Source organism: Bombus huntii, chromosome 13, assembly GCF_024542735.1.
Source record: "Bombus huntii isolate Logan2020A chromosome 13, iyBomHunt1.1, whole genome shotgun sequence".
NCBI classification, from domain to species: Eukaryota; Metazoa; Arthropoda; class Insecta; order Hymenoptera; family Apidae; genus Bombus; species Bombus huntii.
Genome location: NC_066250.1, coordinates 10,928,655 through 10,945,062, shown reverse-complemented (window position 1 = coordinate 10,945,062; position 16,408 = coordinate 10,928,655). Strand labels below are relative to the sequence as shown.

Sequence of the window (16,408 nt, the reverse complement as noted above, 5' to 3'; positions counted from 1 at the left end):
TCGAAAGTTATAAATGCTGTTTTCAAAGAGTTCCTTAGCTCGCCATAAACCAGATAAGAATCTTTGGTTCCGTCTAGAAAAAGAAACCTTCAGATCAAACCGAAAGGGGTTCGGATTATATTTTCTAATCGTATTTGTATATTTCTTTTTGCGGTCAGCTTGTCATCCACGTACAATCGAACAGAGAGTCCATTAATTATTTCCCTTCGACTTGTTTCAGGGGGAGCATCTCGGAAGCCATGCCGGCTGACGAGTTCGCTGGAAATCGAAACAGAAGCAAACCAAGACTGCAACCACCTTAACGAACCGCTATTATCACTGGCAAGGTCATCGGGCAGACCGGATCTAATCATGCTCACGCCGACCATGCTTCCTGTGCACTCGTTCCTCTTTCTTAACGACGTCAACCAGAAGATCGGGTGCTAAAAAATTCGAAATCGAGTTGATTGAAAATCTCAAGGAATATTAACAAAAAAAAAAAATACGAATAAACAATTTGATATAGAAATCATCCATTTTGGGCAAAGAAAAGAAACAATCAGAAAAAGGAATAACCACAGAAGCTCTGAATTTCATTGCTTCCTAATGGTACTTCCTTGGATATTTTTACATTCTGGAGGCGTGAACGAACTCTGAAAAACAGAAACGACTTCTATCGGATGATCGAAAGATCTACCTGGACACTGAGTATAATTATTCACACGTGCGGATGCCATTTTCGGCATGTTTCTCCATGAAGAAGGTCAGCTTCAGTTTTTGCCACCTGTAGATAGAAGTTGAAGTGGCGGACGTCTTAACGAGGTTGCTAGAATGTCAAAGAAATAGATGAGGGAAATATTATGAAGATATATTTATGAATATCTAATTGAGCATTTAATTAAGAACTTAATCGAAAGACCAAAATAAGTTGGTTCTTGAGACCAAGTACCTATCTAAGTATAATAGTCTTTTGTACTTACGGTTTAGTAAGAGGACTCGAGTAAAACGATTACTCGTTAAAAGGAACAATAGAATAATCATGCCTCCGCAGACGGTGGTCTCTGCTTTCATGCCTCATCGCGGAGAATCTCAGCGAAAAAAGTGTCCCGAAGCGTGAGCTGAAAGGTGGCTATGTAGGCTGCCTAGTGAATGCCGTCGCCATGGTGGAGCTGGCGTGTAGCAACTCCCTAAGTCCAGGAACCTAATCCTGCGTCAGAAAGACAAAATTCGCTACGGAGAAAAGTAAACAAAAATATATATATAGGGAAGAAGAGACAAAGATTAAAGATCGTTAAGAATTAAAGGTAATTTAATGATAAAAGGGAGAAAGAATTGTGTAAAAATTCTACTGGGAAAGAAAAGAAAGAAGAAGCCTCCAACGAGAAAGACGTGCTCAGAAGCGAGTCCCGCGTAGCGCCATGTAGAGGAGCAGGAAGAAAATATTGGTAATCTCCTCGAACGACGCGCGCTTGATATTCACAATTAGAACTCGATATCTTAGCTTCTTATAATATCCTAATAAAATGTTATTTATCGATTACAATTGTCCTGTCGTATTTTATAGTGTTTGCTTTATAAATGTGAACTTTATTCAAAAAGAGTTCATCGATGATTATCCATTACAGGTTGTTAATAAACCTGAATTATGCACAAAGGAATTGCCGTTAATAACTTAAGATTCCCTGCCCGTCGTACAGGGTACATATAGTAATTATTCTCGACGATCGTAACGTTTAAGTCCAATTCGAGCTTATAGTCCCATGCGAGTTAAACAACGACAATAGTTTGAATTTCTATTTGTTCGTTTGTCGTCTGTTTATACCCGGAGCACCTGCTGTAAACCAATACAAAATTTATTAGATCTATAAATAACACATATAAAACTTATTAATTTATAATTAATATAAAATAGGAGAGCACGAAACTTCCTATTTTATGGATATGTTAAATCTTTGTAAAAAATACCATATCATTAGTATCATTTTAATCGTTCTAAAGGATTTAGCCGCATAAAGCTGTGACCCTTGGAAGAATCGATGTTCACGCGTGACAAATTGAAATTGTGCGAAGGTTCCGGTACGAACATCACAAGCGTCGATACCAGGGGCACAGGCACATGTTCTGGGTTCATTATATATTTATAAAGGGCTGACGATTCAGTGGATGGTCCGGGTAAATTTAAATTGTAAATGAACGCATTGCTGGTTTCAAGTAAAAGCCTGGATAAGAGCGGATATTGTATGAGAGTCTGTCGTGGAAAGGGGAACAGGCCGCATTTATTTGTAAAGTTTGAATCTCCTCGATATTGAAGATGTTGAAGCTGCAAGTATGTATTTCATTTTAATCCATTCGAGACCGAGATTTAATTGTTAGACGATACCTAGGTGTCGGTACGATCTGAATGTTTAGTTAGAATGATTCTGTGTTTTACTCTCTCCAGGGTATCCTTTGCATACTTTGATTTTAAATCGATGACAATCTTAAATAGTATGCCTCATATTTTTAAAATATAAAATTATATACTATGTTATTCTATAATGTATTATGTATTCTATATTGAAAAAAATATGAAATTAACATGATATATACATTACTACATAAGTTATATATAAAATATGTATACTATACCCTTGCCTACTGACTGATATGAATTTCTTTCGGTCTCGAATGCGTTAAAAGAGAGCGCAAAGAAGTCGAAATTACTCATTGTAATTAGTAAAACGACCTGAGAGGCAGACAGATACAAGAAAGAAGGAATATTATATTAGCGGCATTATCATGTTTTTGCTCTCTTTAAGTCTTTCATCGAGACAGACAATCTACAGGTATTAATCGACCAATTTCTCCAAGCTGATAACTTCGAATTGATGTTTCTATATAAGAAGTGTTATGTGTTAATCTGTCTAAATGTTTAAAAGGTGTTATAAATTAAATGTTGTTAAACGATACGTAATTGCCTTTTGATCGTAAATTTTACTATCAAGGGGTCTTTTATGTATGCGTAATCATTGTGAATTATAACAATTTATGTGATCGATATTAAAGGTGTTTAAAAGCATGTAGTTTTTTTCTATATTACTATTCTCCTATATTATTATCCTATATTATTATAGCATTCCTATATTATTATAATATCCAATTACATGTTGATACACAAGATATACAGATTATTATTTATAACGTTTTGGTTTTCTTAATTGAGTCATTCATTTAGTACAAATGATAAGAAATTAGTAATAATTCACAAAAAAAGGATATCGTAGTAGAAATATTATAAAAAAACATTTTCTGTTTTAGTGTAGAGTTACTCCTTCTTACAGACAGTGTCGTACAAATCTGTACGTCTCTGAGAAAATGTAGGTATCTGAGCCCTTACTTCCTCAACAACTTTTAGATCTGATAGAAAAAAGAAACATACGAAGTAATAAGTAATGCTTACTAATAAATTCAACAAATACAGAGGAAGATGGCTAAATCGATAAATTAACGAGACTAAAAATTAATTACATCATGGATCTCTCGCTTTTAATTTTAAGCTGTAAATTACCGATATCGGTGACTTTTTTTTTTTTTTTTTTGATATCGGTGACTGCCATATTCTCTTGAATTTCCAAATCGTAAAGAATCTTTCCCCAGGGATTGGTCAACTGTGTATGTCCCCATGCGACGTAACTTGTTTAAGGAACACGAGCCGGTGATATGCAGGCAACGTATAATTGATTATCATTCGCTCTGAAACGCTGAAGTAATGACCAGTGCAGTGGTCCAGTGGTCATATTGAATGCCGCTGGATATATCAGCATTTGGCAACCTAACCCAGAGAAGCAGGAAATATGAAGCCACCGAATACCAATTAACTTCGTAGTTGCACGGTTCACATTCCATCATTTCTGAATATGCGAGGACAGTCCTCTTATTGTGCTTTTAATTCTTTTATTTGTTTCATTTTCAGCAAATATACTGGTTTTTTAAATTAAGCTTCTTTTTATACAGAGTTACAGATTATATTAATTTTATATAGAATATATTTAAGAAAGATATTTAATTTTTTGCTAGTTAAGTATTGATCGATTAAGTTACTGTACCTTTGTTCCGATAAATGCGTGCCATTTCCTCGAATCTAATATCATAGCAAATGCCAATACCTATTTTGCAGCCCTTCACATCGAACGTCGTTAGGGAGTTACCAGGACTGAGTGAATCACTCTCTCGAAAAGTAATCTTATTAGGAATGTCGATGTCGAATAGATGTACCTAATAACATAAAAATGTAGTCGCTAATTCTATTGCTGCAACTTTTGTAATTTAATATCAAAGTTACCAACTCCTAAACTTTAATTATTTTTTATTTAATAACTGACAGCGTTTTTATCACTTTCTTTTATTAAAAAATCTTATCATTTAATAATGTTTAAAAAGGAGAAAAAATAAGTATAATAATATTTTAAGTATGTGAAAAATTTATATTACACATTACAACAAAAATGGGCGTTTCCCGTATCATAACGTATTTTATAAACCGTAAATTATAGAATTGGTTATAGTATACGTATGTACATATGAATATTCCTAAATTATTCCTAGATAGAGTCACTTTCTTCACCCCAATATTTTCAAATTCAAAGCCATAAAGGAATATATTACTTACCTTTCGGTGTTTTGCTATCAAAGTTCCATCGGGACCCCAAATAGTACAGGTATTGTACAATTTATCGCCCTCTATTTCAGGCATCGTACCACCAACTACATAGATGTTGTTTTCTTTAGCTGCGTTCGATGAAGCAACGCTCGTTTCACCATCAGGAATACTCTCGGCGTATTTTGGAAAGTACTCTGCATTGCAATATTTCAATTAATGAAAAATAACTGTCTTTTGTTCCAACCATAAATTAAATTGAAATGTTTGTCAGTTTTTTATTTTTTAAATTATTAAAATAACTAAGTTTTATATTTCGACTTAATTAAATATGCAATTACTTAGCTAATAGTATATATAATAAATTGTTTCTACAGGTTCAAAATGAAAAATGAATATTTAGAAATATTTAATTACGACAATGCTATTTGTGTTAGCATCAGTGGCTTGTTACTCAACGACTTTGCTAGTACTTTTTGAAACATAAAGTTAGTTTTCAATTAACACTTATACTAGAGGCGGAATTATAAATGCAAAATAATTGATAATACTAATTTATAAGTACCTAATTATTAGTATCTTAAAAAATATATTTATACAAAAATCACGATAATCATGAAAATGGGGAAATCCTATATTCTCGAATCAATTCACAATCTTTATGGAAGTATAAACGGTAAGGTAATTTGTCTACTTTTACTTTTTCTATATAGTTGTTACACACATAGTAAATTATTGAAAAAAAACAAATTATTACGTATTCCATATGGTGAATTAAAGCATTCAGGAAGAGCTATAATATCAGCATTGTGCTCTTTTGCGCTAGAAATGTAGGAAACTGCCCGCTCTACATTTTTGCGTTTTACTTCATTTACTTCAAGTTGTACCAACGCCAAGCGAAATGCTAAAATGTTGGAAAAGTTAAATACATTCGGTTATATATTTCCCATACTTTTTATCTATAAATACTTTTTACATAGTGAATACTTACTCGACATCGTTCGCACTACTTGTTTAGCGATGTTTGTAAGTATCATAATGTTGAGGTTATGTATGGTACTACTCAATATCAACATTACGTAAGCAATACGCAGGGATTTTTAATAATTCTTGGTAAAGTTTAGGACATTAATTTTGATGTAATTGTAAACATTATTTGTTCACAATTTGTTCATTTACTTTGCAACAAAAAGAACGCATCTGCAAGCGTGTTAATCGGATAACGACGAACTTCATTTCGCAAACACCGACACGTGAAACATTTTGAAGTTACGTCGACGCGAGAGTAATTGGTTCCCTTAAATTACTCAATTTCCATTTCTTTCGCCATGTATATTCGAGTATTGCATTTGAATTGCAGAGTAGTCGAAAGTAGAGGAGCACCTCGCCGATATATCGACAGGAACATGAATTTTTTTTCATAGGGCGAATATTTTTTCCATTGAATTATTAAACCGAGTCAAATTTTCAAACTCAACCACTTAATTTAATCGTTTTACATAAAACATTTCAATCTTTTTTCTTCTAAATACTTTACCTATATTTCATCTGGCTGAATATTCCATATTTTTAAAGCTTGTTGATAATTACAAATACGTAATTATCATTCTGAAGCTAGAAATTTGAAATAAAATTGCTCTGCGCGAAAGGAAATAATTCAACTTTTTATATATAGCTGTTAAAATGATATAATAAGTTTCAGTAAAATAGCTTCACCAAAATTTGTGGTTTTTTTCCTTTTCTATTTTTTTTTCTTTCTTTTTTTGTTTTATGTGTTCAAGGGCGAACGTTCCCTCTCATTTCTTGTATTTTTATGAGGAATGTAGCCTTTTTACACCACGAGAGCCTCAACGTTTTCATTTTCACGCCTACGCTACGCTCGTTAAACACGTTCTAATGAAACCATGTGCTGACATTGCGAGTTTTATTATTTTCGCACAATAATTTATCATTTTAGATTTCAAATATTACATTCATACATTTTTCGTTGTAAATTTCTTTCTCTATTTAAACAATTTACCATTGTTGCTACAATAAATCAATTAATTAAATTAATTGATCAGTTTAAACTTAAAATATCATTTCATAAGTTTTCGTCACTTGAATCTAAAAACAACAGAAAACGGTATACCCGCATCATACATAGAAAGGAGATTAAAACGCTAGAGTGATCATATTCAACGATCACAAAACGATAATAGGACATTGTGTTTCTTCTGAAGGGCATGAAATTGTCAGGAGATTATGCCATAAATGAAATTGGAAGCTGGCTGGTCAAAGGGATTAAACTCGGTTAAACTCAATTGTGCTATATTGCACAAAGACTTGAGAACTGCTACCAAATATCTACTAGCTTAAAGGTGTGCTGATTACACCTTACGGCGGACGTCTTAACGAGGTTGCTAGAATGTCAAAGAAATAGATGAGGGAAATATTATGAAGATATATTTATGAATATCTAATTGAGCATTTAATTAAGAACTTAATCGAAAGACCAAAATAAGTTGGTTCTTGAGACCAAGTACCTATCTAAGTATAATAGTCTTTTGTACTTACGGTTTAGTAAGAGGACTCGAGTAAAACGATTACTCGTTAAAAGGAACAATAGAATAATCATGCCTCCGCAGACGGTGGTCTCTGCTTTCATGCCTCATCGCGGAGAATCTCAGCGAAAAAAGTGTCCCGAAGCGTGAGCTGAAAGGTGGCTATGTAGGCTGCCTAGTGAATGCCGTCGCCATGGTGGAGCTGGCGTGTAGCAACTCCCTAAGTCCAGGAACCTAATCCTGCGTCAGAAAGACAAAATTCGCTACGGAGAAAAGTAAACAAAAATATATATATAGGGAAGAAGAGACAAAGATTAAAGATCGTTAAGAATTAAAGGTAATTTAATGATAAAAGGGAGAAAGAATTGTGTAAAAATTCTACTGGGAAAGAAAAAAAAGAAGAAGCCTCCAACGAGAAAGACGTGCTCAGAAGCGAGTCCCGCGTAGCGCCATGTAGAGGAGCAGGAAGAAGCGCAGTCTTCCTCAGGCATTCCAGCGTCGAGTAATGCTGAAGCATATCCTGACGGGGCAACCGTCGTCAGCGGGCTCCAGGCACCAGCACAATGACTACCAGGCGAGCTCGGGCTCGTTGCACGGCGGCCACCACCACCGCCATCATTCTGGTCACCAACAGGATCAACAGCAACACCATCATTACAACCAAAACAGCAACGTTCGTGGAACGACAGGGGGCAGCCAAGGACGGGGAGTCGACGTTTACGACTCGGTGGTCCATCAAAGAGCCAACGTGCATCAGGCTGCCACCACGCCATCTTCCACTCACAGACACCCTTTGAATCATTCTCAGTTGAGCGTGAACAATCTTTCTCAACGATTGAATCACTCGCACGCTCTTAATCTGTCCACGTTGTCCACGTCGAAGCATTCTGTGAACAGCGTCAGTCCTGTTGCCGGTGGGAATAACAATAACAATAATAATAATCTGTCGACTACATTGGGGGTGATATCCCCGGCGCCGCTGCACCAGGACAGCAGACCTAAAGCGAATGGAGGCTTTGATATCTCGAGACTGTCCAGATTACCCAGTCAGGCGACACCTTCGCCTGCACCTGCTCTTCAGGGTACGACTACCGGGGGACAGTTAACCGGTCCCGGTTCCACGGCGTACCCCTTGAACGCTTCCTGGTCATCGTCCCTGTCAAGGAATCACAAGGACCACGAGGTTGGCGCGAAAGAGACGTTGACCAGTTTGGGTTTATTGTGTCTAGTGTCGTTGTTACTGGCGCTACTCTCGTTGATCTTCTTGCTGAAGATCTCACCGTTAACGGTGACGCCGAGTAGCCTGATCAGCCCGGAAGAGTATACGATTGTCTACGAGGTGACGTTAGCGCTGTGCGCACTCGCCCTCTCCCTAAACCTCTGCTGTCTCCTCGTGTGCGCTATACAGTTCCTCTTCACTGTGAAACTCGTCAAGACTTCGTATCAAGGACATTGGTGAGTAGAGTTTTCGTTTTATGCCACGCTGGGTAAATCTGTGATTTATAACGCTTTAAATACCTTTGTACATAATCCGTACTTTACTCAACCCGAAGGTCGAACAAGGTGTGAAAAATATATACGTTTAAAGTTTGTATCCTTAAGATACTGTTATCTTTGAAAATCCGGAAGTCAAACAAGATACACAAAGAGAAACTTCTAAAAGTGCAAATAAACATTGAGATACAAATATCCTTTAATCCGAACTATATATATGATGGAAAGAGGACTCTCATAGTCATCGACATTTTCCCTCCTAAATGTCAACAGCATCCATATTTACATTGTTGCTGTTGTACATGTAACTTTTCAAACTTACTTAGGTATTGATAAAGAAAAGAAAAACAAGCATTTTCCTGGTAGCTGGGAATTCGCGGGATTCGCGGTCGAACGATGATTACCATTAATTTCTATAATCTGGCGACGCTATCCTCAATCAAGATTATCCTTGTGCCGGAATATAAGTTCTCATTCGTCCATGCGTGGCCTATCTGTGTGCGTCTGGAACAAACGCAGTGTCCCGTATCCCGTGCGATATATCAGAGGCCTGTCTAGTGTTTCTTCTCACGCGGCCTGGAGGACGAAACGCAAAAATTCACGTCCTGTACTTGACGTGCAAGCGTTCACCGACCGCGTGTCCCGTTTTTACCGATCAAACACGTGTCTGCAATCACAATACGATACTGTGTGGTGAGATGTATCCGTAAATGCGTATGTTTTGTGACGCGAACCTTGAAAATGAAAATTACACTTTCGTTTATTCCTCGAGCGTCGTGCACGCAGGAAATCGTATAATAATTTTATTAGTAAGATTTTTTTTTTATATAGACTACGCTATATTAATTTGTGACCAAGCTGAAAGATCGTGACACGCCCTTTGTGTAGAAATTGCAATATTCTCCGTTTTACCTAATAATTCTCCCAGCAAATTCAGCACGCACGTTCGCGAAAAATATTATCGAATACACACAGTGCAGTGCAGATCAAGTTACAAAGGGAATATAGATATGCTCGCCTCCCGTGACACGCAACTCGAAAGCGAAAATAAGGCTCGTTAAAGACGATACATACTCCTCGAGATGGGATCTGTGGTTTCTGCTCGAAAGTTCCCTTATCGTTGGTCAATCGGATTTCTTTTTTATCTTTTTCGTTGCCGACCGAGACAAAGTAAGCATCGCCGACTCTAATTACTAGCGAATGGAAACGCGCGTTAAGTTATGCAGATTGGCCGAAATCGTCGGCCAAATCACTGTGTGTTACGTCGCGTAACACTCTACCTAGCCGAGGCCACACACCGCGGGCAAGATGGCAACCAGATGTCTTCGGATACTCACTGCGTACCCTCAACAGTCTCAAGTACCTTCCATAAATCTCATAGATTTCCTAGTAAAGGTCCTTCAAACCAAACAAACGTCTGTTTCCGAAGAATTTCCAAAGACTATTGTCTACCACGGCGTGACAAGGGAAAGTTAGTATTTCTCACGTACGCTGCAACTTTCCTCTCACTAACCACTTTCTCTCGAGGACGATTAAGACCCTTCGTGTGACCAATTAACAACGAAGCCTATTCCCTCACTCTCCTAACTAAAATCGTCACCAACAAATCCGATGGTCCCGTGCGCTAGACACACCCATCCTTAGCTTTCCTCCGAGACAGCATCGTCTCCCAAGACAGTACTGATTTTACATCCTTCGAACGGTCAACATCCTTCAACCGGGTATACACACCCGTAGATCAGTCACTCACTCATCTCGTACATACACACCAGCGTAACTGTCTTCGTTATAAGTTGTTGGAATAAACGGTGAAATATAACTTACTCTGCTGTGTCATATTCATTTAACCACCTCTGTTATCTTAACCGAAACAGGGGAACGACTACTTCGCGGCGTCGATTCACCGAATCGTAGCGAGAATTTACGCCTCTCGCTGACGCGTTTTCCTCGCGACCGTGTCTCTCCGCGAACGGTCGTAACACTGTGATTAACCTCAACGGACACGCCGTTTTGAGTTTTCTCTTCGGTTCTTTAATTCTGTCCTTTTTCTTTCGCTTAGTTTTTTGGCCAGTGGCGGGTCTTTTATCGCGTGGCGAGTTTGATTCGCGTGGGAAAATGTCGTGTGCTCTTCGGCAGATAGAAAGATCATTGTTTCTTAAAGCATCCAGACGTTGTGCGTGATTGGCATATTAAAGTTTCTTGCGAATGTTACCGTGTGACCATGTCTCCCTTGTGAACGTAATCGTGCGACGATGTTTTCCTGCAAATATTACCATCTAACAAGTTTTTCCAACGAATATTACTGTTCGATCAGGTTTTACTCGAATCTTGTTCTTCCCTTGATAGGGTCCTTTCCTTATATAGGGTGTCCCAGGATTTCGCAGTCAAATCTATGCCACTATATTCCACTGACTATTTTAATGTACCAAACTACGAAGATGCGGCTGATATTGTGCGTGTTGCGTTATTCCACAACTAGGCTTGATTGGCAGGCCATTGGAACGAGATTTGTTCAAGCTGTTCGAAATTTTGGAGAACGAACCGTTAACATTGTAATGTATGCAACTACAGAGACGTATCGTAACTTTTGTTTCGAGAACAAATAACAGAGAAGAAGAGAATAATGAAGGTTGGGCACAGACGAAATTAGCTGTCGATCTTGAAACTCGTGCACTGCGATTTCAGATAATCAAATTAGCATAGAATGAGATTTGGGAACGGGCAGAGTATATTCCGGAATTTGGATATATATATATTTAGATTAAAGATTGGTTCTTTGCGAGAAACGTTTTTAAGCAACATATGAAATTCTTCGTCTATTTATAGTATATTTCATTTTACTATAGTGGGAGCAGTATTCTATAAATCGGTTTATAAGAGTGCGAATTTATTATCTTAACGCTAGCCTTGCTAAACCCGGTCAAATGACCGGTTTCAAAATTTTATTTGAAATTGTGCGTTCGTCGTTGTTTCTTTTCTTCCTCCAACTTTATGTAAATTCTTATATTATCCGACTAATCAATTTCTCAATTTTTGTTAACGTAAAAATCTACATAAAGTTAGAAGAAGAGAAGAAACAACAATGACTGTACAATTCTAAATTAAATGTTGAAACACGGCCTTTTGACCAGGCCTGGTAGAGTTAGTGTTAAATCATGCTTTGTAATTATTTATTTTGGCTGGTGGTAAGCAACGGTAACGCAAACACTGATCGAAGTAGACAGGTGTTCGTTAGACAGGTATCCAGGCCCAAGAATTTCCAGGTCACCGATTGGGGCCCCTGTTGTAAATTTCTGGTGATTCGCCCAACTATTGGTTAACTAAGAGTAAAGAGAAGAGGACAGTTTACATCTGAGCTACTGCTTCGATTAACCACATCTGGCAGAATGGCCTTTAGGGAAGAAAGTGTACCGTTTTCTGTGGTCGACCATCCTTTGTTTTCTTTTCTGAACAACAGATCTAGCTTGGACATTGATAACTAGCGGTTTATCGATCGTTCGATGACACAGGACACAGCCATTCTTTATGCTACGTTATCACCACGACTAACTTTTACAGCTGTCTGCCAAGTTAATATTACCGGTTGTGTCACACTATCGCAGTGTGCCCAGAAGAGATAACCGGAGGACGATTAAAATTGCAACGTCACCGGACGCTTCTCGTTTCCCTTCTTTCTCTCTTTTCCTCGTCCTTTCGCTCAACGGTTGTTTCCGCTTCAGACGGACAGGGCTTCCAGACAATTCAAGATTCTGCTGAATTGGAATGCTCGATTTTCTCCTAGAGAGCTAGAAGGAATAGTCCGAGTGTCGACGGGTATGCGAAGAACTGTCTTCTTGTGCTCTTAACCACTTAACTACGTTCGACGTGTTTATTCGTTATTGCTTGATTTTACCTGCTCACCCCATAGAGGCATTTTTGAAATTAAACTTTAAAAAGTTAAAAATTAATTGTTTCCAAAATGTTTTCAAATACTCCGAAGATCACTGGATATTTTCGTGTTAAAATTACAAAGTAAAAGATGCACAGCTGTATCCGTATTATTAATAATGGAGGCTGACTCCTACGATATTTTTCTACCATAAAAATTTCTACCATAGACCTCCCTCAAATGTAAGGAACTGCGGCATAAGTTCCCTAATAAACAATAGGAATTTCTGTTGTAAACTACAAATTACAAATTACGAAACCTTCCGCTCTAAATTAACTAAAGATCACCAACAATTCTCCTTCGTTCTGAAACTAATTCTCCGACAATGGTGTTCCCTATGAATGAGTCAACTGGCAACGAAAGACCAAAAGCAAGAGGGTTCTCGGTCAGTGTCTCTGGTGCACGCCAGCTAGGAAGCCTCAGCCGAAGGTCGTCCGGCTGAAGATAACTGCGAAGTCTGCAAAGTGGCATTGTTAGCGAAGGAGAAGGAGCCCTGGGGTGTGCAGACGTGCTCCGAAAGAAGCACGAACTTTAATGGTGGGTCCCAGTAGTAGACGGCCGTTCCTCTTCGCTTGCTCATTGTCACTCGAAGCTCGGTGCCCGTCCCTCCTTCCGTACCACGCTACCGAGTCTGAGACGCGAGGATGAAAGAAAAAAAAGCCGAAGTATGACACAGGTCCAACGACGACACCAACGACGGCGACGACGATCACAGAGACACGAGAAGAATGAAAGACAAGCGGCGCTGCTAAGTGCCGGCTCATTACTTAAATGGTCCGTGATAAGGGATCTCTGGTGCTGCTGGCGCGAACACGCTGAACAGCAGACTTTTCGAATAAAGCCACTTTTGGACAAAGTAGTTGCTGGCTCACGAAGTTTTCTTCTTTCGTTGTTAGATGGCGCGATCCTAAAGTGGGCGCGCATTTTTCTTCGCGATCTCACGTTTTGATCGCGGATTTCGACTTATTGGGGAAACAGGTTAATTGGATTATTACTGGAGAGACGTGGATGGATGAACGTTTTCATCGTTTCGTTCAATGACGGGTGAAACGCGTGAAAAGAGTTCGTAAGGTTTAAGCTGGGTGAGAAAATACAGCTTTGAATTTCCTATAAATGAGAGTTTAACAACGACATATCAAACACGACGCATGGAGCATTTGTACTAAATTTCTTATTAAATCTTGTTAATTCACTAGCTAAAAAACCAACTATTACATCGAACATGATACGACCAATAAAAATAAAGAAATCGATACGAAGAATACGAAACGTAGATTCTTATGAATATGTGCGTTTCTTTAGGTGTATCGCTCCTCCAAACGACAATTCGCCGAAACACACATCAACTTTAACCAATGTATGAGAAATCGTCTCTAGCGCGTTTTTATGCCAAGATGAACGCTACTGTGACCCCGAACGAACCGTGAAACTGAAAAACGTGCGGCGTCGAATACGTCTCGAATTAATCTCGCGTGCGACTTGTCGAGATTCGCGATGACGACCTGGTATTTTTCTTGGTCACTAGTGATCGGGGCAGTTTCGAACTGCACTTCCAGCATCTTGAACCACAAGTCGACGTCGTCAGACCAGAACGGTGGCACGCGGAGAAGGGCGTTTATCGAGTCTGCGTTGTCCCCGCCGGCCGTCGTACGTGCGGAATGGGCGTTATTGGTCATTTCGAACTGATTTAGATTCATTGTGTTACGTTTCACGAGTACTCGGGGATAATCACGTCGGGGTCACCAATTTGAGGTGGTATGTCGTGATAGGGTCGGAAGGAAAACTCAGATTTCTTGAACGATAAATGTTTATTCACTCTAATGTCAATGAGTACACTTGATGCAGGATTCGCGATTGTATTCGGTTCGCGAATGCGCGGTTATAAGATAGAGCTTGGATAGCTACGATTCGAGATACGCTGCGAGTGCGGACAATGATTGCACGAGATGTCGAGAGCTTAGATAATTATTCGGCTCGAACCGTGTAAGTATAACGATCATGATATACTGCGGTAACTCGCGGTAATAAACTGACATTTTTGTCGCGATGCTGCTGCGGAGGAAGACTCGTTGGGATGTGTCTAAGGATGCGAAGGCATCGAATTCGTTGAGAAAAGCTTTGGTTCGGAAAGTGAGGGAAATGTACGTTAATGTTTATTGGCTAATTCGTGTTGGTCGTTGGAAAAGGATGCTAGCTGCCCTTGAGAGGGTGTTGCTAGCGGGCAGCGTCGTACGTGAGAGATAGCAGATTTCTCGTGTGTCCCCGTGGTAGGTGGTCGACTTCGAGACTGATAAACAAAGACTGTTTGTCTCTTTGGAGGACCTTAGCTGAAATAAATCCTAAGATTTATAGCGGTCCTTAGGCTAGCTGGAAATATTCGGTACGAATGTATCGACATCTGGCAATCATCTTGTCCGCAGGTATAGGGTCCTTGTGTCGTGCGTCACGCGACGTAAACTGTTGGGAAGTTTACTGTCAAGTGCCGCCACATGTTCAAGGAAAATGTATCTGCAGCCGGTTATAGCGGTATTTACGTTACGGATGATCTATGGGAAGATTCACACGAACAAACCTTTATGGACTAACCAAATTTACTTTGTTATTAAAAACGATCTACAGAACCGATCGACGACTGGTGTTCAATTTAAAAATTGCTTCTCTATAAAAGCAAGAAATCTAATTTACATCGTGTTCTTCATCTGTCGTCTCCATATACATCCTGGTGGCAATAAAATTCTGAATTTACGAGAAATCCGTATTTCGACTTAAGCTTATCGATGTTACCGACTGGACAAAGCCTTCGAGAGTTTAAATTAACCGATCGACCCTTCGTTGAAAGGACGAGCAAGTGCCAGGAAACTATCGCGGGAACGCTCGTAAAAGCGCGCAATGGTTCGGCGTGGTAACCTAGGAAGAGGAACAGGTGCGACTGAATCGTAACGGTTGTCGTGGCCCCTTTCAAACGATCCGTGGCCACCCTTCAGGTTCGGCGTCATTAACCCTTCCCTTCTTTCTTCCTGGTTCACTTAAAAACCAAGAAAATTCCGGAGGTAGTTTGCTCTTAGCAGCTGCCATTTTTTTTTCTTTGTTTAGTCGATACGAAGCATTTTGGAGAATTTCTGTGATTTCTTCGCGAAGGTACAGAGAATAAGAAAAAGCGCTCTTTGTTCGTTGACCACTTTCTGTCAATTAGAAATAAGAGTAAACGGCATAACAGTTTTCTTCTTTGCCACTGTATACGTAATTTTTGTTAGACTTTAACAACTCGTATTTTTCGTGAGCAAATACTGTCGAGTGGTTATACACTGTATATGTGAAGCTTCGTTTTCTTCGCGCGAAATATCCATGTTGTTCTTTCTATACTTGTGTTCATATATCATGACGTTCAGCCTACACGTGCCTGAGAATGTAATGTAACAGATAATTGGGTTCGAGCTGTAAATCTTTCATTTGCAGCATGACGCGAATCTAACAACACTTCTTTCCTTGTTCAGATCATGAATATTTTTGTCGCGTGCAGGTAGAATCACATGTCTAGAGTATCCACGGGTTTCGTGTTTACTTATTTCTTTAACTAACTTCGGTTTTAACCAACTTCCTATTAACCAGCAAATTAATCAAATGCTTTCAGAATCAATGACAAGAATATACCGAAAAGTGTCGAAAGAATTTTAAAGGTACAATCATTTTCCTAAAAGTTATCTTGAGACGTATTGTATCGTTAGTCTCATAGAGTTAACCACTTTTCTCTAGAATAATACTCGAACACAGCTGTAGCTTTCTATAAATTTCCTCGATATTCGATTGAATTTCCCGAGATCGTTTCCA

General features: G+C 38.9%; 2 protein-coding genes across 2 annotated transcripts; one reads left to right on the top strand and one right to left on the bottom strand.

Annotated features, from left to right (window-relative positions):
- Positions 1–3,131: 3,131 nt before the first annotated feature.
- LOC126872671 (omega-amidase NIT2-like) lies at positions 3,132–6,299 on the bottom strand. Its single transcript, XM_050632797.1, has 5 exons — positions 5,607–6,299; positions 5,373–5,519; positions 4,628–4,812; positions 4,065–4,233; positions 3,132–3,790 (listed from the first exon to the last, which is right to left on the bottom strand). The coding sequence occupies exons 1-5, from the start codon at positions 5,689–5,691 to the stop codon at positions 3,657–3,659; spliced, it is 720 nt and encodes a 239-aa protein (XP_050488754.1). The 5' UTR covers positions 5,692–6,299; the 3' UTR covers positions 3,132–3,656.
- A 701-nt stretch (positions 6,300–7,000) lies between these two features.
- Positions 7,001–8,798, top strand: LOC126872667 (nuclear transcription factor Y subunit gamma-like). The gene has a single exon (XM_050632793.1). It carries the CDS (start codon positions 7,664–7,666, stop codon positions 8,615–8,617), a length of 954 nt encoding a protein of 317 aa, XP_050488750.1. The 5' UTR covers positions 7,001–7,663; the 3' UTR covers positions 8,618–8,798.
- The last annotated feature ends 7,610 nt before the right edge of the window (positions 8,799–16,408 follow it).